This window comes from Hydra vulgaris, chromosome 03, assembly GCF_038396675.1.
Source record: "Hydra vulgaris chromosome 03, alternate assembly HydraT2T_AEP".
Lineage (NCBI taxonomy): Eukaryota > Metazoa > Cnidaria > Hydrozoa > Anthoathecata > Hydridae > Hydra > Hydra vulgaris.
The window spans coordinates 21504044-21530000 of NC_088922.1; the positions used below are offsets into that span (position 1 = coordinate 21504044).

At 29.1% G+C, this 25957-nt stretch overlaps 1 protein-coding gene across 1 annotated transcript in view; it reads right to left on the minus strand.

The window, feature by feature from the left end:
* Window positions 1-25957, minus strand: part of LOC101239454 (leucine-rich repeat serine/threonine-protein kinase 1) — a 123140-nt gene that overhangs the window by 59489 nt on the left and 37694 nt on the right. The window contains exons 11-14 of the mRNA XM_065792626.1: window positions 9532-9659; window positions 5087-5187; window positions 3199-3324; window positions 390-597 (exon numbers count right to left, since the gene is read on the minus strand). Coding sequence (XP_065648698.1) covers window positions 390-597; window positions 3199-3324; window positions 5087-5187; window positions 9532-9659 — 563 coding nt within the window. The remainder of the gene's footprint in view (window positions 1-389; window positions 598-3198; window positions 3325-5086; window positions 5188-9531; window positions 9660-25957) is intronic.

A 25957-nucleotide genomic window follows, 5' to 3' on the forward strand; every position in this document is an offset into this window, starting at 1 on the left:
ATTTTATAAACTCGTTGCTCCCACATTAAGGGCTGGGTGGGCCCAAAAATTAGGGGTTTTTTGTTCCCAAGTTCTAATCACCCCAATTTTTTGCAAAACATTTTTTTTATATATAAGCTTAAACTTACAAAAGTTTGGAGTTTGCACGATGCCTGTAAGTGTCAAAACTCAAACATCTAAAAATCCAGTGTACACCACTGATATATATACATATATATATATATACATACATACATACATACATATATATATATATATATATATATATATATATATATATATATATATATATATATATATATATATATATATACATATATATATATATATATATATATACATACACACATATATACTTACTAGAAAAAACAACAGTAAAAAGAACTTACTTGTATCTCTAACATTCATAGCAGTTTTAGATATTAGGTCACGAAGAAACTTGATATTTTGAACTTTGTTTTGATCAATTTCAATAAAATCTATAATGTTTGATTCAGAAGAAAAATATTTTTTAAGCTTCTCTAGAGAACCTGATGGAAACATTTTACTATCAGTGTTAGTTATGACAACAATGACAGCTGAGTCAGGAGCATAAGCCTAATAAAATGAAAACAAATATTGAATTTGTTTTTTTTCAACTTGAGAAATTTCATGACAAAAACATATATTATTTTTTTTAGTAAATATTATGAAAATATCATTTTCTGATCTCCCCGCTACTGATAACATGAAACACAGTAAAACCTATTCCATGTCCTGCTGTCTTATGGGATTCACTCTCTAAGCAAATGCTAAAAGAAGTGTACTTCTTTTATTTTTTTCTGTCATTAATATGATCTAATACCTGTCATAAAGAGCTACTTACAGGAAGTAACTTCTAATAACAACTCCAGGTCAGGTCATGTTCAGGATCATTACTATCAACCTGCTACTGGTATCATGTAACTCATTAATATCTGCCCCAAGTCATGCTCGTAGGGTTTGCTTTTTTAGGCAAAGACTAGGAGAAACAAACTCCGGTTTAAAAATCCCCTACCTTGAGGCTCTTGGTTGAGTAAAGGCTAGAGATGGTGCCTCAATAAAAATACTCATCTTGGGAAGATGTTAACTGCATCCAGCTACTATCTTGTAGAAGGCCTCCTAGGCAAAGACTCAAGAGGTAAGCAGAATAATACTGTTGACCAGCCACAAACCCTTTCTTAATCTGTTAGGCTGGCATAGATATACCTGTGCTACATTGTTTCCTGCCTAGGACGATAAATGCTGGATCTCCTTGAATCTATTCATAGACTTTTCCTTGTACCTCCTTGCTAGTGGCTATGCAACTCTTCCTGTTATCTTCTAATGAAGCACAGCTCTAAAACTCAGTTTAATAGTTGTAAAGCCAGCTGGTAGTAAGGTTTCTTGAACTCTGTGGTAGCACTTAGAGAGGCTGATTCAATCAACAGCTGTAAAATATGAGTATTAACAATGTTGCACATTGATGGTGCCCCTGTTAATGCTTTTTTTGTGCATTGTCAAGGTAACATAAGGAGCCCTACATTACAACTTTGGGTTAATTAAAAGGACTAAAACAACTGCATAGCTCATTGCTTAGGATGCCATGCTCTATTTATGATCAAGCCAAGTTTTTTTTAAACTCAAATCATGCTAAAAGTAATGCAAAATATTAAACATAAAAAGTCCATCCCCACTTCCTATCTGTTTCAGTATATCTTTCACAAGTATATGTGGTCTTTGAAGTAGCTTTCCATAAGTTGAATCTTACCTCTTGGAAAATTTACCAGACTTGCTTGCTCTTTGTAAGACTAATTTAAACTTGGATTTTCTATTTTTTGATCTCGGTGTTGATGGGTACTATCCTTTGATTAGTCACACGCACATTAGTCACAATAGTAACATGCTTGGCTTTTTTTGGATAGGGGTATACTTTCGCATCAATTCACCTCTTTGTCAAGACATCAGGTTTGAATCTTTTGAGAATTTTTTTATGTGTTTCTGCTTAGCATCTCTAAACTCAATTACCTTTCTCTTTGTTATTTATCATTCTCCTTCTTGTCAAGACTGTACTCTTTTAGATGTTATTTTTGATCTACCAATATTGTTGTTATTGGTGACTTTAATGCTCATTGCACTAAATAGCTTGGCTCTAACACCATTGATCCAGCTGGAACTGGTGTTAGAGCCAAGCTCGGTGTTGATGGGTACTATCCTTTGATTAGTCACACGCACATTAGTCACAATAGTAACATGCTTGGCTTTTTTTGGATAGGGGTATACTTTCGCATCAATTCACCTCTTTGTCAAGACATCAGGTTTGAATCTTTTGAGAATTTTTTTATGTGTTTCTGCTTAGCATCTCTAAACTCAATTACCTTTCTCTTTGTTATTTATCATTCTCCTTCTTGTCAAGACTGTACTCTTTTAGATGTTATTTTTGATCTACCAATATTGTTGTTATTGGTGACTTTAATGCTCATTGCACTAAATAGCTTGGCTCTAACACCATTGATCCAGCTGGAACTAAAGCTTATTACTTCTGCATTTCTCAATCTCATACTCAGACAGTTAACTTTGTGACTCGTTTTTCAGACAACCCTAATCACTTACTTTTACTCCTTGATTTGTGTATTGTCCCTGACCCTAATTTGTGTTCAGTTTCTACTTTTTCTCCAAATTTTTACTGCAAACAACCAACTGACCTCTCATGGAAACCATATATATAATGAATTGCCTAATTAGCATCCATTAAGGTTGCTTCTCTTTATCGTGCTTGCCATTTTCTTACTTCTGATTCCTTACTTTATCTCTACTTATCTTTTATTCCCCACTATATAGAATACTGTTGTCATATTTGGGTTGATTATTGCAGTTGCAAAGTATGAAAACAATTTTTTCACAAACAACTGATTTACAATTACTTTTAAAAGTGCATAAAAATTTGACCCAATAAAAGTTAATTGAGGAAAAGTAATAAGAGAAGCAGAAACAAAAAATTTGTAAATAACACAAATGTTACAGAATACAAGCATTTTAAAAATTTTGTCACAAGTGTTGTGACTTTTTTTTTAAAGTTAATTTAAAAAAAAAAAAACTAATGTGGTGGGAAAATTATCCAATCACACCATCATATATATTTGTAAATTTTCAATGTAATTAATAGTTGTAAAATGCGCAAATAATTTGTTAAAAACAAACCTGAATATTTTGAAACCATGACTTTAGTAGCTCTACTTCATTTACAATTTTATTAGTAAATTGCCAAACAAGCAAATAAACTGCATGTTGAAACATAAAAACATGATGAAATTTATTGTAATTGCACTAAAGAGAAAAAAAAAAAAAAAATTTAAATCTATTCATTTTGACTTCTCAAACTTATATTTATTTTTTTCCAACAAAATTTTGAACTTTTTTTTCAATTAAGCTTCCAACATTAGGATAAATTGAAAATTACTAAAAATAGTTTTATGTTATGCTTCGCAATCACAATAGTTTCATTAGAAAAAAGTTGACTTCAAACAACCCCATTTTTTCTTTAAAAAATTTGATTTCTTTTAATTATACTTTTACATTATATTTTAATGCATTTTTATTATCATTGTACTTTTTATTGTAACTAATTTTTAATTTTATAAGTTTTTTAATTTTATTGTTTTACTAATGTGCTTTGTTAGAGTTGACTAAGATTAGTTAAAACAGAATTCAGAAAAGTATTTTCATAAATTAATAACAATTTATTAATATTAATAATAATGTAATGACCCCAATATTTATCTTTAATTATATTCAAAATTATCTAATTACCAAAAAAAAAGCTAAAAATATGTTCTTAAAAAACTTTTTTTACATTAACATTGACTAAATTCTTTAAGGATGTAAGAAAAACGCTTTATAAATTATTTTTATAAAAGTTTTTGTTAATAAAATGCTCATTATTAATGGGAATAGAAGCAAACTTTAGGATAAAATTGAAAAGAAACTATGTTTAGTGGAGAGTTGAAAAGATACAAAGTTAGTAAAAAAGTTAAAAAGAAAAAATTTTAAAAGGAAAATATAGTGCTGATTTTGTTAATGTAAACTTTATTAAAAAAAGAGTTTATTTTGCTTGGTGCCGAGGATATAATTTTTCAAAGTAGCTGTTTGCTTAATTTCTAAAAACTAAATGTTTTCCCAGGTTTATGTTTATCAAGTTAAGCGGGGGTTGCGTATAAAAAAAGTTCTTGAAATTTTTAAAAATATGGCGAATTAAAAACCTAAGTATTTAAAAGTCATGCCAAAGTAAAAACATAGTATATATGCAGCCCTCAAAATTAAGATCAGGATTGGGCAATGAAAAGGTCAGCATTGGGCAATACCTAAACACTGATCTAAAAGCATTTGAGGCAATTTTTTGTCAACCTCATATCAATGCCAACCAAAAATAGTTTAAGGTGGACAATTTATTACCAACTTTAAACTTTTTTTTTTACCTTATTTTTTTTAATTCCAAGGGATGTAAAAAACATGTAAAAGCAAAAAACATGTGAAAATGAAAAAAAAGAGAACATGAAAAACACAAAGTTGATGAAGGCTTGCATACATAATGATTTCAAATAAAATTTTCAACAAATTTTAAATTAAAAAAAAACAAATTTTAACAAATTAAAAAAGGTCCTTGTAACAAGCAGCTTCTATAAACTGACAATTTTTTCAAATAATGATCATCTTGGTTAGTATTGTAACGAATTATTTTTTCAAATATTATCTTTATATTTATTGCACTTCAGACAAATTTCTTTTTTTAATTTTATCTACATTTCCTTTCATTTTATATTTTTTTTAATTTAATCTACCATATTTGTTTTTCATTTATAAAATCTTTTTTTTTAATTTATCTACCGTAATTGTCTTTCATTTTATGATATCCTTTTTTTTTTTACCTTTTTTACATATTAATTTTTTACTATTTTCATAGTTATCTTTTTATTATAATTAAAACTCTTTTTAGAAAAAATCACTAAATTTATTTTTTAAATATCACTAAATGGAAAGTAAATCAAGGGGAAAGAATAAAAATAAATTTACAACTTTAATATTTATCTACCTCCCAAGTGATAAAATTCATCCATTTCTTTTCATACATATACGACCAGTGAGAGCAGTCTATTCCAACGGTTGCAAAGGTATTAGTGGTGAGTTTGTATCCTAGTAAGAATAATGTAATTTACAATTTTTTAAATAAAAAATAAAGTCACCCCCAACAAGGCTGCAAGCAACTGCTAGTTGAGTTGGGAGTTAACAGAAACAAAAGAAGATAGCAAAAGAGAAAGAAAGCAATTGTCAGAAGATTTAAAAAACTGCAAATTGTGTCAGGAAAACATAAAAATGAGATAGATTTCCGAAGCATCAATGTTCAAAGAAAAAAAATAAAATTTTTTGAGCATAAAGAAACAGTGAAAAAGGAAGCACAGCTTTTCTGAATGACAAGTCACACAAGATTAAGTTTTGATTGATGTAACAAGTGATAGCTTGCTTCACCAAAAATAATATTAGTATTTGTAAAAAAAAAAATCAAAGCCACCTTACAACGATGCCACCTTACAACGATGGGACAAACTTACAACGATGGGACAAACTTACAACGATGGGACAAACTTACAACGATGGGACAAACTCAAGTTTAGCAACTAGAGCAGATCTAAAACCACTTACAATGCATTTTTGGATCTTTTCTAAAAGAGAAAAAGTCTTGTTAGAAAAACAAGTCCAAATATAACAACAGTATTCCCTGTAAGGACGAATAAGAGAATTAAGAGGTAGAAAATGAAATCAAGAACATGACAAGCAGGATAAAGAAAGAAACATTAGCAGATCTTAACTTAAAGCAATAGATTAGATACTATGCTTTTTATAAGAAGTCAGTAGTAAATAATAATCTGAAAAGTTATAAAATAGAAAAAACAGTAAATGTTTTTTCAACTACAAAATTGTAATAACTAGTAGTTATGATAACATCTTATGATAACTGCTACCAGTAAAAAATGAGGGTCTTTTTTTTGTTTTTGTTTTTTCGGAGGTGTTGGGGGATGGGGTAAAATTCAACAGCCATTTCACCCAAAGCTGTCACAGAAGATAAATCAGTTTTAAGATTAGCTGCATGTTCAAAGCAATCAAAAAGTGATGACTTTAAAAACTGAAGTATATAGTTGCCTCATCAACAAATAGTGCCACTATAGAGGTAAGATTATCAGGAAGTTCATTAATATAGATGAGGAACAAGACAGGACTAAGGAAGAAACCTTGTGGTAATCAGAAAATAATAGAAATGAAGGAAAGTGTTGTCTTTAAATGATAATTTTACTACTGGAATTAGAAAGAAATGCTTTAATAATTTTAAAAGTATTTTCTGATACACAATATGAAGTAAGCTAATGACGAAGACCAGCATGTCAGGCTTTATTAAAAGCTTTTGAAATATCAAGTAATAGCCCTTGTTGCTTCAATCAAACTTTTCTGTTATACAGGTTTATAAGTCAAGTGCAAAAATAAGTGAGACAAGAGGATCCATATTGATTGTCAGAGAGGAAATTGTTAGAATCAAGAAAAGATATTAGAAGTTTGTTAATTAAAAATTCAAAGAACTTGCTAATAGTAGTAAAAAGACTGATTGGATGATAGTTATAGGGGTCTTAGCAATCTCCAAAGTTTAAAAAAAATGGAACTACAGATGTCATTTTCGCGCAGGAAGGAAAAAAACTTTTAGTTGACGGCAGTAATTAGAGTTTTAAAGAACTTCTGACTGTGGCTGGAATGAGTCACAAAATAAGTTGTAGAAGAGCTTATGTAGGAAGAAACTTGACCAACAGCAGAAGGATGTCTAACAGTGAATCATTCTATTTCTTTGAGATAACTGGAAGAGCATGAACATTAGATTGATTTGAGAAAAAACTCTTTGTAATTATTCTTATTTTTGGGAGAGCGAGAATAATATTAGAGTCATGTATGAAAGTATTCATATATTGCAAGAAATCAGTGCAATACCTTATTACTATTGCAAGAAATCAGTGCACCTTATTGCACTGATTTTTTGACAATAATAAAAACACATTTGTTCTCAAGAGTTTTGCTCTAAAAATGATTATGATTAGAAAAAGAACCGGCAAAAAAACAAGAAAGTTACGGGGGATTAGGGTGAGGTTTGAATCGATAAGAAGGAATAAAAGTTTTCATGCCTTCCTGAACCCAGGAAATTATGATAGCACCATCAGCCTTAAAGTAGTATTAAGTACAATGATAGGGTGAATCTGAAGAAGTTCAAGATAAAAGTTTAAGTGAGATCATAGCATGATCTGAACCACATAAAGAAGAAGAAACTAAGTACAAAGTCAGTAACTGAACACAAACTAGAGTCAGAGACTAGAAACAACTCAAGGAGTGAAGGTGAGTGATTAGTGTTGTCACTTGAGTAAGAGATTGAAAAATGAAAATGTTATAAGTTTTTATTATAAGCTAAAATTAGCTAGTCAGTGGTACTAGAGCCACCAATAGAGTGTTATGAACATTAAAACTAACAGTAACAACAAAATTGGCTAAGGGATAAAGAAAAAGGGTTTGGTCAATTTAATCAAAAGCAACATCAAAAAGAGTGCAGTCTCAGGAACAAAAAACAACCAAGAACAAAAAGAAAGGTGAATGATTAACATGAAGCACATAAAATAGTCTGAGAATTCAAACCTGTATTAGAAACAAATAGATGAATTGATAAATAAATTGTAACCTTAGTAACCTGTATTAGAAACAAATAGGTGACCTGATACATAAGTATATGCTAAGGCACCGAAGGATAAGAGCAGTCAACTGTAGGTTTGGTACAAAAGGTAGGATTCAACAGATAAAAAGTTACTTCATTAACAACAAATATTTGTAAATAATATATTGAAACAATTTGATAGTAATGATGGTTATTTTTGATAAATTTTTTTAAGTAAATTTTTAATTTTCATTCATTTTAAATAACTAGAGAACTTGACTCAATCATAGATAGTGTTTTTAAGCAATAAAATATGGGATTGCCTCATTTCTGCTGAACCCAAAGTTGTGACATAGTGTTCTTTTTGTTGCCTCAATAATGCATACCAAAAGCAAAATTAGCGACACCTTTCTTACCTATGTAAAAGATAGCACGGTTAGGATATTTAACAGCTGTTAATGGAATCAACCTCTCTGAGAGCTACCACAGAGTTCAGAAAACCATACAGATATGCGGCTTCAGAACTATTAACTGAGTTTTAGAGATGTACCCTTTTTAGGAGGTAACAGGAAGAGTTACATAGGCACAATCAAAGTGGCACAAGAAAAAATTGATGAGTAGAATCAAGAACATCCAGTATTCATCATCTTAGCAGGAAAAATGTAACACAGGTTTATGTCTAAGACAGCCTAAAAGATAAAGAAAGCGTGGCTGGTCAACAAAGATTGCAAAGATGCTCACCCCTAAAGTATAAGCTTAAGAGGACTCCTACAGGTCAGTAGCCAATGGCATTTAACAGTAGAGTTCACTGTTGGCGTAGTAGATATTAAGTATTACTTTGATTGTATTTTAAGAACACTTAATATTTCTGATACTTTATTGAAATTGTACATGATGGTTCAAAAGACTTAAAAAAGCTAGAAGCATTATATTTTATTAAAAACCCTAATACTCTCAAATGCTTAATACAAGGGGGGAGGGGAGTGTTAATAAAAGAGTGGTGGGAATAAAAGAGTGGGTGGGAATTTTAGCCTAATCTAATAAACAAGGGAGGGGGATTGTGAGTTTGGTGAACATTTTTTACAGAACACAAATAAAACAATTTAATTCTAGTGTGGCTTACTGTCAAATTATTTGAACTTTTAAACAGGTGTTTCATCATAATTTCTATAGGAGTTTATACGCTTATACAAGTTTGATAATATAGTGAAAATTAAACAAAAACCTATTTTTAAATAAAACAAGATTTACGAGATTTTTTAAAAGTCAACGATTTTGAAGCTTGGATACACAGAAAGTTTTTTATTCCTTTAAGTAACTGATATATATACTTTCTGATTTTTTTTTTAATTTTGAGATTTTTTTTTGTTGATATCAAGTAAAAATTAATAAACAGGGGAGTCTTAATAAGCTTGGGATGGGTGGGAAAAATTTCTGAAAATTAATAAACATCCCCTTCCTGAGTATTAAGCACCTAAGAGTATTAGTAATTCATTTAATGGTCTTATTGAAGACGTTAGGATTAAGTTGCCAATTTCCAAATTGTTCATTTTGCTGTGATTATAAAGATATTTTATAAGACATTATATTACACCTTTTCTCTAGCCTTTACTCAACTAAGTGCCAGGGATATTTAGAGTCAACTTCACCTAGCCTAGAAAAGCAAATCCCACACAGAAATACTACTGTTTTAAAATTTACTTCTTCTACACAGAAGTACTACTGTTTGCATAACATTGAGTATAGTAAAATTTATGAGTAATGTAAAACAGTAACAATTTTCTATTAATGTATCTTACCTTTAATCCAATTATGTCGCAGATGAGTTTCTTTTCTAACAATCCCTTCACTTTGAAGCTGTTTAACAAGAGAAGGTTTTCTAAATTTTTTTGGACCAATCACGATCAACTTAATATTTGGGAAGTTCCTAACAAAAGAATATATTGTATTAACAAAAGTTAACACTTTATGAATGTAAATGAGATAAAAATTGAATAAAAAATTATTAGTTTTTTAATTCTTTATTTTACATCAAAATAAATTCTTAAAATATTTTTCAATCAAAATGAATTTCAATAGAAAAAGAACAAGTTTTAAAATTAAACTGTTACAAAATTTCATAACTTTTATGGTAATTTCAGGACTTTAAAAATAATTGTTTTGAAAGTAGTCTAAATAAGTTAACAGTTTAATAAAAATATATCCAATCAGGTATAGAGGAAAATTTTATTATCCAATCAGGTTTATGGGAAAACTAAAATAAAGCTATAAAGAACTTAAGCATGAATTTAAACAAGTTACTTCTTTTTAAACAAGAACTGAAAAAATTTTTTTTTGAAATATAATGCTATAAGCAAATTGTAACATACTATCTTCTAGATAGTAGGTTACAATTTTCTATATCCAACTAGATCTTCATTAAGATTTTTTGCCTTTCATCACAAGGATAAATTAATGATCTAGTTTGATATCTAATTGATAGCAAGTCTCCAAATTTATATTGATATCTAAATTGATATCAAGACTTTTTATTTTAAGCAAAAAATATTTTATCTACATGCTTAACCAAAAAATATTCAACTGTACAAGATATGTCATTAGCAGATCTTTAAAATTTTTTTATCAATTATATTATATCTATATAGCTATAATATCTTAAAATTGCCTTAACTACACCGAGCAGTGAGTTTCTTTAAAATATCTTTTCTTATATATAAAAGTATTTTTAGAAATTCATAATCCAAAAGCATAATTAATAAAATATAATTTATTTTGCTAAAATATAATTTATTTTCATTTATTTTTTTAGAGAACCAGATCTGTAAAATTTTTTTATCAATTATTGTTTGTTGAACTTGTTATACTAGCCTAAATTAGGTAATTATTAAATTAGGTAAAGAAAAACATTTTAAAAGTTTATTTTCTATAAATAACTTAAACTTAACTCCATTTGATTAGTTATATTAAAATATATACATGTTTTTTATTGTATTTTTATGAGTTATTAACTATTTTAATGTATATTTATGAGATACAAATATATAATATATACAAATATGTAATATATACAAATAATAAGCAACAGTAATTAGTAGCATTAGTTGTTTTTGTTTTAGTTGTAATGAATTTAAATTATTTTTTCATACATGAATAAAGGAATTAAATGTGCAGGTAAGTTTTTGACTCATTCAATATAATGTTCAAGTATGGTTCTATTTTATTTTACAAGCAATGTACCTTGATGAATGAATATATTTGGATTTTTTTCCATTTAATTTTTTTAAGAAAAATGATTAGGGTTGTTAATGGATTGGGTCTAGACCAAGACTTGGACCGTTTGAACTGGGTTTAGGTTTTTTTTATTATGACCCAACAGACCAAGACCTCTTAGACCTGTTAACCATACGGTTTGAACCAGGTCTGGGCCTACACCCAACCCATTAACAGCTCTACTAACGATTACAGCTTTAATGAACTTTGTTTATTATTAAATCTTTAATTAGATAATTTTTGTTCATTCTATTAAATAATACATTTGTTCTTAATTTAAAAAAAAAGTTTGAAGAAAATATTTCATATCTCAAAAACATTTTAACTTAAAAAACAAAAACAAACAATGAAAAGTCTGTTATTTATTGTATCTTTAAAATTATTTTAGCATTAAATGTGAAAATTTTTTTTTGTTAAAAAACAACAATGATTCTCTTAGTTTTTCCCGAAAATGCCAATCCACTTAATGGAACTAGAAATACTTTTCAATCAAGTACAAATACAAAGAAAAATATTTCAAAAATATTTATAATCAAATAAAATACAAATATAAATCCAACAATATAGCCTATTATTACCAAAAACAAACACAAATTCAAATACATATTTGACCCCAAACCCTAATCATCATATAAGCTATATATATATATAGTGCTTTAAGTAAGACGGGATGGGGTGGGAGGTCATCCTTTTTAAAGTTTAAAAACCATCCCTTAGTTTTTTTAGAGTTTATCATTGGCGGGATGCCATCTTGGTACCTAACAAATTTATCAAAATCTCATTTACTTTTTTTGTCTATTAATAAAAATGTAAAAGCAATTGCTCAGCAAAGTTGCGGGTTGCAAATGTTGCAAATGAATATTTCAGCTGTTATTAGTGCCATACTTCAAAAATTGCAAAGTTCAATAACAAAATCTAAAATTATAAAATAAACTTCAGTCTATTCTTTTGTATTTCAAAAGAAAAGTTACTAATAAAAACCAAAACTAAAGACTTTAGTTGGCATTTTTTTTTGTGTGTGGAATGAATTATAGGATGCATTATTCTTACTTGATATTTAACAAAAATCTCTGAACTAAAATTTGTAATTTATTTATATGCTAACTTTGCAAAATATGTGTCATATCCAGATAAAATGTTATTTTATCTGGATATATAGACATTTTGTTTATGGACAATATCTATCAGAATGTCCTTACTTGACATTCAAAAACAAAACAAAAAAAAGCAGCGTTAGTTCTAAAAGTAATTCGGATGACGCCACTGAAATAAAGAAAGAAATTACTAATTTGTTGATTATTTAATCTTGCATATCCTATCCTCAATGCAACAACACAATTTTTCCAGATTACTGGTCTGATATACAATGGAAAGAAAAATTTGACAGTTTCAATAAATGGTCAAGGCTATTCTGTTAATCCACAAATTATTTAGGTACCTAAAAAACTCTGGATTAAAATTGGCTAGCGAATGGTAACGTCAAAGAATATAATGAAACAAAAGGAAAAAAAACAGCAATCAATGAGAAAAAAGCTTTTATTTCATAAACTATCAGCTGCACACAAAAACTATCAGCTGCACACAAAAAAGCTTGAAAATTTTTTTTTAGTTCAAAAATCAAGCCATAGAGATGCGTTGTTCAAAAATGCAGATCAATCAGCACGAGACTACCGCATATTTTGAATTGAGTGCAAAATATGTGATTCATCTATTAGGCTGGTGCAGATGCATTTTTAATACATTGTTTTCAGTTTAGGAAATTGAATGCTGAATCTTCATGACTCAATGCATGGGTTTTGCTTGTGTCTCTGTTTTTATGATTAGGCAACTCATTCTAATATCTCCTAATGAGGGTACAACTCTAAAAGTTCAGTTTTATGGTTCTAAGGCCAGCTGGTTGTCAGGTTTCCTGAACTCTGTGATAGCTCTCAGAGAGGCTGATTCCATCAACAGCAGAAAAATATCAAAGTATTAACAGTGCCAAGTTGTGAATGGATGGTGTCCCTGTTTGTACTTTTGGTGTGCATTGTCAAGGCGACATTTGGAACTCTTAGTTATGGCTTAGGGTTTATTAATAGTAATGAGGCAATTGCTTGAGCTATTAAACAGTGTACTGAGTACAGTTCATGTTTTGAGTAAAGTTTCTTAAACAAATTTAGAAATAAATAAAGTATCAAAAACTATAAAACACAAAAAACCATCACCAAGTTTTCTGAACCTAACATTCACTAATATTCTCGGTCTTCAAAGTAACTTTTCTTGTGTTGAGTCTTATCTCTTGCAAAGTTCACCAGACCTAATTGCTCTTTGTGAGACTAATTTGAATTCAGCTGTTTCATCTTGTGATCTTAGTGTTGATGATTATCTTCCTTTAATTCATAAAGACTCCAACATGCATGGCCTGGGCATTTACATTCCTATAAATTCACCCATTTGTCGGGAAACTAGGTTTGAATCCACCAAATATTGCTTTATGTGCGTTTGTTTAGCACCACTTCACTCTATCACCTTTCTCTTTATTCTATATCGCTGTCCTTCATCTCAAGACTGCACTATTTTTGATGTTATTTCTGATCAAATTGACCAAGCCCTCTCTCTTTATCCATCGCCAATATGGTTGTTGTTGGTGACTTTAATGCTCATCACAATGAATGGCTTGACTCTAGTGTCAGTGACTCTGCAGGCGTTAAATCCCACAACTTTTGCCTTTCTAAATCCCTAACTCAAACAGTCAACTTTCCAACTCGCTTTCCAGACAAACTAAATCATTTAGCTTCTCTACTCGACTTATGTCTTGCTTCTGATCCTAGTCAATGCTCAGTCTCTCCACATTCACCCTTAGGTGCTTATGATCACGGTTTGATCTCTCTAAAACTATTACCTCATTCTTCATCTTCAGAATTCCCCTATCATTGTACCTCTTACAAATACCATAAAGCTGACTAGGACTTTTTCCGTGATTTTCTTGGAGATGGCCCTTGGGTGGAAATCTTTTGTCTTCCTGTTGAAAAATGTGGTTCTTACATAACTTAGTTAATTCAGGCTGGCATGGATCTTTTATTCGCTCTCAACGATTCCAAATTAAGCCTAACTCTTCTCCATACTTTTCCTCACACTGTGCTGCTGCAATTTTCAATCGAAACCATTATTTCCATATCTATCAGCAAAATAATTCTCCAGAAAACTCTATCACCAAAACCATTCTTCAGTTGCGTTCTACCTGATTTAGCCGTCAAACAGGTTAATCCATTGCTTGACATTCGTATCACTCCAGCTTCTCTATCAAAAGTGATTTCCTGCTTAGACTCTTCTACAGCTTGTGGCCCACACAACATACCTGTTATAGTCTTGCAGAAGTGTTGTCCTGAGATGTCGCCTATACATTCAAAACTATTTAACAAGTGCTTATCAGAGTCTTGTTTTCCAGCCTGCAGGAAAGCAGCATCTGTTATTCCTATTTTCAATAATTCTAGAGAGCAATCTGACTCCTCTAACTATCATCACATAAGTCTTTTTCCTATCTTAAGCAAGGTTTTTGAATCTTTAATTAACAAACACTTAATCTCTCATCTTGAACCTAATAACTTACTTTCTGATCATCAATATGGAATTCGATCTTATCATTCTACAACTGATTTGCTAACAGTAATAACTGATAGATTTTATTGTGCATTAGATAGTGGCAGAGAGGTTAAGGCTATCGCTCTTGACATTTCTAAAGCTTTTGATAAAGTTTGTCATGCTGATCTTCTCCATAAGCTTTCTTCTTACAGTGTATTAGGTAATATCTTCAAGATTATTTAACCCTTCCTTTCCAATTAAAGTATAAAGGTTGTTCTCGATAGACAGCACTCTTTTTCATATTCTGTATCTTCAGGGGCTCCTCAATGTACAATCCTTGGCCCTATACTCTTTTTAATTTACATTAACGATCGTCCAGATTTTCTCACATCAAGGTGGCATTGTTCGCTGATGATACTACCATTTATTAATGTCATGATAAGAAGCCAACACTCTCAAATTGCTTGGAGTGGGCTTTTGAGCTTGAAAAAGATCTCACTTCTGCTACAGCATAGGGCTCACAGTGGCTGGTGAACTTTAATTCAGATAAAACTCAATTTTTTTCAGCTAAATGTTATCGCAATAATTTAGATCTTCCTATATTTATGAACGGTAATGTACTCGATGAGTCATCTACTCTTTATCTTCTTGGATTAACTCTTACTTTGGATCTTTCTTGGAAACCGTATATCAAATCCGTTACAAAAATAGCGTCTGCTAAGGTTCATTTCTTTATCGAGCTCGACGATTTCTTACTCAGGATTCTATTCTCTATCTCTATAAATCTCAAATCCAGCCTTGTATGGAATACTGTTGCCATATCTGGGGCAGATAATAATGCCCTTTTTCTTTTAGACAAGGTGCAAAAATGCATTGTAAACAGCAACCTGCACTTGCAGCCACCTCCAACATCCAATTATCACATTGTCATAATGTTGCTTCTCTTTCTCTTTTCTACAAATACTATAATGGGTATTGCTCTTAAGAGCTAGCGTCTTTTGCACCATCTACTAAAATTTATTCTTGTGTTATTCATCATTCAATTAAGCATCATCCTTTTACTGTGACTATTCCTAAATGGTCCAAAAACTCTTATTCATCTAGTTTTTTCCTTGAACATCAGTTCTTTGGAATTTGCTTCCTTTATCTTGGTTTCCTAATTCATACAATTTGTAATCTTTCAAGTCATCTGTCAATTGTTATCTTGCTCTACAATCTTCATCTTTTCTCTTTCAGTAACTTCCAACTCTAATAGTGGTTGCTTGCAGCCTTTTTGGAAGCGAAGATGTTAAGAAAAGTGTATCACATTGGAAAAATGAATTGTCCATTTTCTGATTTGAAAGAACTAATATCTTTGCAGGTAGAAAATGATTTAGAAATGATCGTATTTTACATTCGAATCATGCAGAGAATATTGTGCAAAATATTTTACAAATTTATCACATGAAAAAGTTTTTTGATAAGTTGTTTTCTGTACACAGTTTTACCTTAAGTACACAGCATTACCTAAAAACAAAGAAATTGTTGCAATGGTTTTATTTGTAATATTAAATTTCCTTGGACAAATTCTAGGTACCAGACTGGTGTCATCTAGCACACGATCTGTAATGGCTGTTAGGAATAACTATGCAGCATTATATCAACACTGTAATAAATTTTCATTGGTTCTAAAACGTAATGGAGGAAATAGAGCCCAATATGCAACCTTAAAAAGAAATTGTTTGACATCAAAATTGTATTAAACATGGGACTAATGCTAGATGCTTTAATAGAACTAAAACATTTTTCTAATAAGTTAAAAGATAGGCATACTTCTTTACCCAAGGCACATCGGTTTATTACATTAAAATACCATGTATTTCAATCAATGAAAAATATTATTCGCAAACACAGCTAGCAACAGAAAAATTTGAATTTAAAGGCGTCAAATTGCAGATAGGTAAAGTCTCAAAAATAATTCAAAAATAATTTTTTAGTAAACTAAGTGAAAATCTTGATTCTAGAATTTTTACATCTAGAGCTGCACATAAATCGTTACAAGACAAAAAAAATAATTCAAACAAAGAAAAATACGATATTTTGATAAAAAGTTTTCAAATTTTTGATCAACCAGAATGATTTACAGAACAAGATCCATGCTTTGGAGACAGTGACATTAGACAATTAAGAAAAATTTTTAATATTTGTGAAAGTAGAGCAGTCCAAGGATTTCAAAAGTATTTTGGCACTTGGTGACTGTAATAAAATTCCTAACGACCTTCAGCCTCTGAGCAATGCTATAAATACCTTGATTGCTTCTATAGCTGAATGCGAGTTCTTTTTCTACTATGAATATAATCTTATCTTCTTTGCAAAACTCTTTGATAATAAAACACCATATCAAGTTTAAAGTTTAATTCATTAGTCGGTCCATTAGTTATTAATTTACACATAAATAAAAGTAGGTACACATAAATGAAATTTACATTAATTTTATTTTTATACTTATCATTGTTTTTATATTTTTTTAGCAACTCTTGATTTAAAATTATATTAGGGTGTCCCTTATCTAAGTGAAACTTTTTTTTTGGATTTTGAAATGTGTACCCCTATTTCTTTTCAAACTACCTAGACTTACTTAAATACAAAATTTTAACTTCGTATGACAACATTAACGCATGCTGACAAAACTCTGAAGATTTTGAAAATTGCTGTTTCTAACCCTTCCTGTTATGTAGCTAAATCAATTAAAACACTTATATTTTATAAAATATTTATTAAAAGAATATAAAATTACAGATAAAGCAGGATATTTCCTTTTAATGACCAAATAACTTAACAAAATCTAGATATGAGAAGCAATTAAAATACAGATTACTTATAACGTTCATTACGCCTCAGTTTACACATTTTAAAAGCTGCACTTTTATAAGTTTAAAAAAACCCAATTGAGACGTTACTTTGATAATTTTTTTTTTTGAAAATTTGATTTTGAAAAAAATTGAAATAAAAATGAATTTAAAGCAGGGTTTTAATAACTGAAATATTTTTTCAAAATAATAAAAAAACAATGCCAATGACCGTAATAATTTTTAGAAAATTTGACATAAAAGTTTAACAATCTAAAATAAAAAGACTGTCTGTAGTTAGAGCACTTGCTTTAGAAGCAAGAGATCCAGGGTTCAAAGTGAGCTCTGAGCATGCTTTGCGCCTTTGTAAAAGGAAAGAGGCATGAAGTTAAATGCTCTTTAGTGGTACTCTGTATGCGAGGCAATGTTTTTGTTGCAGTTTCAAAACTAATTGAAATTTTTCCACTGTCAGAAAACAATATTATTTTGTTACTACTTTTTGTTACAAATTACACAAATTAATTCCAATGATGATATTGTAATATTAAAACTGCATCAAAACTGAGCTAAGTATATTTTAGTAGTTGCTCAGAGAAATAATTAAACTTATATTGTCAGTGTAATATGTGTACTGAAAAGTAGTGGGTTTCTAACCCTTCCTGTTATGCAACTAAATCAATTGAAACACTTATTGTATAAAATATTTATTAAAAGAATATAAAATTACAGATCAAGTAGGATAATTTACGTTAAGGGTCTCTTTTTTATAGTCTGCATACAGATTTCTATGCTCTTGCACAAAGCACACAGTGGGACAGAGTGTTCCAAAATACCAAAAAATCAATTTCGGCATTGCATGGTAAAAATTTGTTATAATGGTGAAAACATGATCATTAGAAGGAATATCTAGTTAAAAAAGCATTAAATATTAATTTAAGCGTTATTTTTTGCAGTTAATTACATGTGAAATTAACATGTGTTCCAAAATGCTATTTTGCAATTTTTGTTTATCAACTTTCTTACGCTACTATTGTTTTAAATTAACTTTATTGACATTCATTTTAAAATATATTATTTAAATTAACAAAGCTGTTTTTGCTCAGACTTTTAAAAGCAATTTTATGTAAGTGTAATCATTAGTTTTTATGCATAGAAAACAGACAGTTTTCGATTATTTTTTTTGCTACTAACCTTTACTATTAGGTATCAGATAAATCATCCTCCAATATTATCCAACCATTTGATTATGTAAATCTCATGCTAAATGTATTTAAATAGCCTAGCATCATAAATATTTTGATACTTTTTGCAATACACAGTGTACACAGTGCACACAGTGCTGCAAAAATTGCTTTTGTTCTTCATTTGCAGTGATCAAACAATGAAAATTTTTAATAAGTTTTACTTCTCTTTTAGCTGCACTTGTGCTCAGACAGATGCAAAATTAAAGTGCTTGTTTATCCTTGGTGCTAATTTTGATCTGGGATAGCAACAAAAATATCTTTAAAGAGTAAATAGTTCTAGCCATCCTCTTTGCTCGATGCATTGTTCCAAGAGGTCTGCTTTTAATTTTTTTCTCATTACCACCTCCTAAGAAAATAACAGATAGTTCAATCAATTTCCAATAGTCATCACATACAATAGTTTCTTGCAGTTCTCGATTATAAAATGTCAACAATTTTTCAAATGTTGTATTACTAAAATTTTGTTTGACGATATCAGGGTATGTTTCAATAGCAGCCAGATTAATAGATTTCCAGTTGTCTTTAAATTGGTATATCAGGGCTACTTGTGACTTGGTGGGTTTTTGTTTCAAAGACACATTTAAAAAGCAGTTTGTGAACGTGATAGCAGTAAGCAAAAAGTAGTTATTCCCTGTCTAGTTTTTGTTCCAAAAGTACACAAGCTCTATTTAATGGTCCTGTATTAGACACTGTTGTGCCACAGCACATACTTTGTCATCAAGGTTCCAGTCATAAAGTGCATTTAACACAGCTTTAGTTTGATCTTGGCCGGAAGAGCTCTCCAGTTTGGGTACAACAGCTGTTTCTTTTCTCCAAACATAATTAGAATTGCCAGACTTTCTTCTTTAGAACTTTTTATGTCCATTCCAGGTAATAGTTTCCCATCCCAGTGAACAGTCACTATTTCAGGCATATTATTCATTCAAACTGATTTTTAAAATTTGGCTCTATCTTTTCTACTTTGTGTGCAACTGCATTGAATGGCGATTTCTTTATCGAGAAATCATCACAGCTCAGATCTAGTGCTTCTACTGCAGACTGAAGTTTATAGACAGAACCCTTTATGCTTAAAATGTGATAAAGATCTTCCTTCCTCTTTTTCTTGTAATTTCAGAACTTATTATTTGAGAGTTGATGGTAAGGGTTCTTCAAGGCTTTCATCGGTGTTGGTGTGTTGATCATAATAGTCATGCTTTTGTATAAAATAGTTTGTATAAAAGAGATGATGATAAACTTTTCATTTTTATCAGTTCTAAAGCATCAGCATGTGCTATATTAAATAAATTATTGTAAGTAAATAACTATTATCTATTTACTATTATCAATTGATATTAAATTATCAAGATAATAGTTTTTAATTATCATTTTTGTGCCATAATAAAAACCGCTTTGAGCATATTTACCCTTTTAAAAAATAATGCCAGTAAGCACAACTATTGCACAACTTGTATGAACATGATTTGATGCAAGTTAACAAAGGTTATCGTACTCAAAAAAGGGAAAAATTTATTTTGGAGTGTTTTGGAAGGAAATGAACAAAACTAAGACCTATGCGTTAGGAAATAAAAACTTTGAAAACTAAGGGACACCCTAATATATATATATATATGTTCTTAAAGAACAGAGCAATAATAAATTAGTAAAAAACACTTATCTAACTTTTTTTTCAACTTTAAGTTTTACTTTAACTTTAAGAGTTACTAAATCTCAAAAAAAATTCAATTTATAGAAAAAAAGATTTTACAGGAAGTTATAAATTATTATAACTAAAAATAAAAATAAAAATTTTTTTTAATTACTATATTTTTTGGTTAACGGGAAATTACAGAACGTAATTATAAAATAAATTTCTTTGGAAAGAGGATACCTTAATTTGGTCATTTGTTTTTATAATTTTTTAAGAGGTATTTATTTTCATGCCTACAATTAGAAATTAATTCAGATTTTCTATTTAATAAATTTTCCTGATTCAAATGAGTAATTATTTCAAATTTTTCTTGCAAACATAGCATACATTTTTTGGAAATGTTATTATAGGCAGGGGCAGATTTTAGAATAGACCATTGTAAATTAAAATTTTTCTTTTTTTCTTTTAAATCCCAAATATATTTTTACAGCATAGTCTCTTGAATATTTTTTGTGTTTAAACGATTGTTTGTGGTTGGCATAATGTTTTTTCCATTTCCCCTCGGTTAAGCCAATATATTGTTTATCAGGGTTATTTTGCGAGGAAACAATGCACTTGTAAATTATATTTTTCGAAAGGCATTTTCCATTTAGAGGGAAATCTATTTTTTGTTTACAATTACAATAATCAGTGTTTTTTTCTTTTATATGTTCATTTTTATTAATTAACGCGTAGTTGTGGCCTTTTACAATTCTTTCTAAACTTTTTGTACAACTATAACTTACTTTAATGGTATTTCTGTTAAAAATCTTATGTAACTTATTAGAGGGAGGAAAATGTTTGTCTATTAATTTTAGAAAAATTTTACCTTTATTTGTTGAAACATTTTTGCTGTACAGGGGATTGAACCAATTTATGTTTCTATTTCTATTACGCTTTTTTGCAATTTTCTTTTCATATATATATATGTTTTGTGTATTTAAATTTCTTATCTGCTTTTCCTCTATATTTGGCAATATAATGAACAGCACCAGGAATTTTTGATGATCGCACTTTATATAAGTTTCATCGTCTTCAATAATACAGAAATTTTTAGAAATAAAATTGTCATACAACTTTCTGCCCTGGGTTCTTGCATTTTTTTGTTAAGTTTCAGAATGGTTGGGTACTTTTTGTACTTTAAAAGAATGAAAACCATGTTTGTTTCTAACTTTTGCAACAAAACCATGAGAAAATCCATATATTTTTGTGCGTTCCCTTACTGAAAGGCTTGGATTATTCTTAAAACTGTTAACCAGTTTTCTGACTAGTTTTATATCTTTAAAACCTTCCTTTCTTCCACCACCAGATTTGCATTTGATCAATTTTGTTTGAGAAAAACGTTGAATAGCACAACTAACTGTGTATGGATGTATTTGCAACGATTTTGCTACCGAATTGTAACTACTATTAGGATTTTGTAAATATTTGTACATGATTTTTTCTCTTAAGCCTTCTTCTTTTGTCATTTTTAAAACTAATTTCAAGTTCAATCCAAAAACTAACATATTTTTTGAAACCACAATACGTTGTAAACAAAATACAAAACAATAAAAAGATTTTAATACAATCACTGAAAAAAAATGACGTCATTATTCTTTCACATTTATTTTGTGTACGTGCTTTATTTAATGTTCAAGGATTGGTAGCAACCTTTAAAAATATTTTTTATTCAAAAAATTTTTAAATCCAGTATTATTTTATTATCTATTATTATCTATCTTTAATTTTTTATTAATCTATTTGTTAATTTTTTAATAATTTATTTATTTATTATTATTTATTATTTATAGTTTTAAATCAATAAATCTCATTACAAAAGTGTTTATATACAAAAGTTATAACTGTATATAAATGCATTACCAGATAAATCATAATCAAGCCTGTAGGCAAAATTAATTTAGATAATTTTCAGGGTAAACTTTATATAACAAATTTATGAGAAGATGATTTTTTCAGTTTTGAAATTGCATTTTAGCAAAATATTTTCATTATCATTAAGTTTTTAGATTGAATGCCGATTAGAAATGAATAACTAGTTTATAAGTAGCAGGCAAGGATTTTTTTAAAGCCAAAATGTTAAAAAAATATTGATAGTTTTTTGTATTTTTTTTTTTTTTTTGACTGGTAAGAAGTCCATCCTTTAATAATTGCCCCTTCATTTAAAAAAAAAAACTTCTAAAGAAAATTGTGAGATAGCAAACTTAAGATAATTATGTTGTGTTATAAATGCTTTGAGAAATAAATAGTTTAAATAAACAACATTAAAATTTCATTGATGATTTTTATAACATTGTTTAATATAAAAAAGATTTTATAAAGATTAAGACTGATTAAAAAATGATTTTAACATGGTTTCAAATTAAATTTTATTATAATAAAATACACAACTGACACAATTTAACTTTTAACAACCTAAAAATGGATATTAAGCAACCAAATCTCATTATATATATATATATATATATATATATATATATATATATATATATATATATATATATATATATATATATGCGCTAAAAAAACAAAGCAAACTTAAATTAAAATAAATAATCCATAAACTGAAAAGAGAATAAAATCTTAAAAAAAATACATAATACAAAAACTAACCTAAAAAAAAAAAAAGAGGAAAAACCAGAAAAAAAATCAAAACATTTACTATTTAATGTGAACTTAATTGTAAGCAAAAGTAAAAAAAACAAAATTATCGTAGGTTTATTAATCTGTATCTTTTCCTCCCATTCATAAAGAGGGTAAAAGCCATAAGGGCCTTCACGCACACACACCTCACTCCCACCTCAAATTTTTTATTTAGAAATCAATATATTTAACATAGCTCAATGTTTAAAAATGTAAGTAAATAAGGCTGTTTAAAAAGCCATGAAATTTAGTAAAATTTTGTAGTGCAAATTTTTAAATTTTATAAAAAAGTTATTAGGGTAGTTAAATAATGGTTCGCAGATGCGATTATTTTAAGATTATTGTAATTATTTTAATTTCTTATATTTAGGGTTCTTTTTTCAGCAACGATACTCAATGCAAGCCAAGGAACCAAACAGATGCGTCTGAAATTTTTTTAAATCTATTTGTAAAAAATGTTTATGTATTTGTAATGAAACAAATTTTGTAAAGTAATAAAAAGACATAAATACAAATAAAGAAATCTAAATTATTTAGCTACATTCACTACTATCAGTAGAACAACTATCATTGTCACTAAATTCTTTTTTTTGTTTATCTAATGCCAAGAGTTCATGACTTGCTAATTGCATTTCACCGTGTTCTTTATCATCATTCAAGCTATGATCATTTTTGCCATCTTAATGACCATCTTCGTTTTCATCTGAACCCAATAGTTCATACTCAGATGTACTGGTGTCAAACTGAATGGTTATGGGAGCATCATTTATATTTTTATATGATTTGTAGCAATGTTAAGTTCTGATACTTTGTGGCAATGTTAAGTTCTGATAAAATTGGAAATTTTAGTCTTCTGTTTTTTAATAAATACTTATTTACAGCATCTTGTAATATTTTGTTGCGTTCTTTACCTGTCTGCCCATGGCTATTTCTAGCAATCAGCATGCAGTCTACCATCGTGCCATGCTTCATGCTTATTCATTCATCTAAAAGCATAGTAGTCAGTGTGCTGAAGCATCTTTCTACAGCGCTATTAGATGAAGACAAACAAAAGCACAAATCGACTGATAACAAAATATTTGGAAAATCTAGTCTTTTAAATTTAAATAATTTTTCCCAAATTTCGAGACATGATAACTTTGAATAAAATATTTTTACCATTATTTGTAGAGCACTCCACTCTTAGAAAATAGTACCTTCTTGGAAGTTAGCTGCTGTAAGTGGTTCTCAAAAATATTGTATAAGGTATGTTATACAATTACTACATTTTCTTGGTCATTCCTCCAACTTTGCGGATCAAGTCATGCCATGAAGGTCAACACTTTATTATCCTTAGATAACGCAAATTGAGTTTGAATTAAAGGTATCAAAATGTTGATGCACTCTTTACGAAGCTCTAACGCTCTTTCAACATTCACATGTATTGGGTGAATCAGCCATCAAGCTTGATGTCAAGGTATTTCTTATTTTCGCTTTTTTTCTTTTTGTGGTCTGCCATTAGGTAACCAGATTCAATGGAAACAACGCCACCTTTTTCTTTTATTACAAATTTTCTTGTTGAACTACAAAATGCTTCATCAGCTCCCTCTGATGTTAGTATCAAATGAGTTATTGTTTGGGCGATGTTTGGGTATACTTTGTGTGCCAATAAAACATTTTTTTCAAAAAAAAAAAAAAAACAACTCATTGCATCAAGCAAATCGATGTATGCACCAATTTAGCATAAGAATGTGTAGTTTGTGTGTTTTTTAGCAGTCCTTGGATTTTCATTCTTGCTTTGGTTTGATATTCTTGTTCACTTGCAAGAGCACTTGGTAGAGCAACTAAATATGACAACCAATTATGTAAAAGTTTTGTAAAACTCTTTTGGCGATGTGCAGCTAAGTTCCTGTAATTTTACTAAGTGCATAATATTGAATTGACAAGGCAGCAGTAGCAGCATGTTTACAGAAGTCCTTAAGTTTACCAGAGTTTCTCAAAAGGTAGAATAGAGTTGTATAAAAGAGATCACATTGCATAAATTCTTTAAATTGCTTTATTGCATCTTTAATGGCAAGTTCTAGTCGGTAATTAACACAGTGGATATTAACTAACCAGATGGGATTTTGTTATAATTGAGTAACGCTCCAGTGTAAGTCCCCATATTGACTTTGGCTCTATCAAATCTCCAGAAATCAATTTTTTACGGTAATCATTAATCAATAAGAGAATTTTAAATTTTGTAATGTTGTTTTCGATAAAAACACTGTCTAATGCTAATTTTAAGGAATCAGCATTTCCCCCCTCTGAAATCAGCCGTATTGCATAGCACAACAAAAAATAACAAGGACCACCAGAATGCTGCACTCAAACTAGTATTGCCTGTTTTTCATGCTTGACTACCATCTGAAAGCAAAGACATAAATGGGTTGTTAACAATAATAGACGCTATTTTCTCTGTTATTATCTGGGCAATGCAATCTATAAATTTTCTGGTTAAAAAAAAATTAAGAAAATTAAAAATGAATGTTATTGATATGCAGTAACTTTACTTTCAGAGAGTGATACACAACTAAAATATATATATATATATATATATATATATATATATATATATATATATATATATATATATATATATATATATATATATATATATATATATATATATATATATATGTATCCTTGTTGCTATTGCCTTGCAATAAGTTCACACCATTATCATGTTGAACCTTAACAAAAACTGTTATGCAACATAGCTGGATGTAAAGCCAATTCATATGCCATACACATTAACTTTCAATAGGCTTTAGTGATATTTTCACTTTTTCACATTTTCATTAGTTCCTTTTGCAAAAGTGTTAATAGATTTTTCAGCACACCCTAAAATAGAAAATTCGCTTAAATTCATATTTTCATGCTTAGAACAGATTTTACACCATATCTTCACAACAGTGTCAACACTGTTATTATTTATGATTTCATAACCTAGGAAATTTTATTTCCATGACAAAACAGTTGTAACGATTTTTTA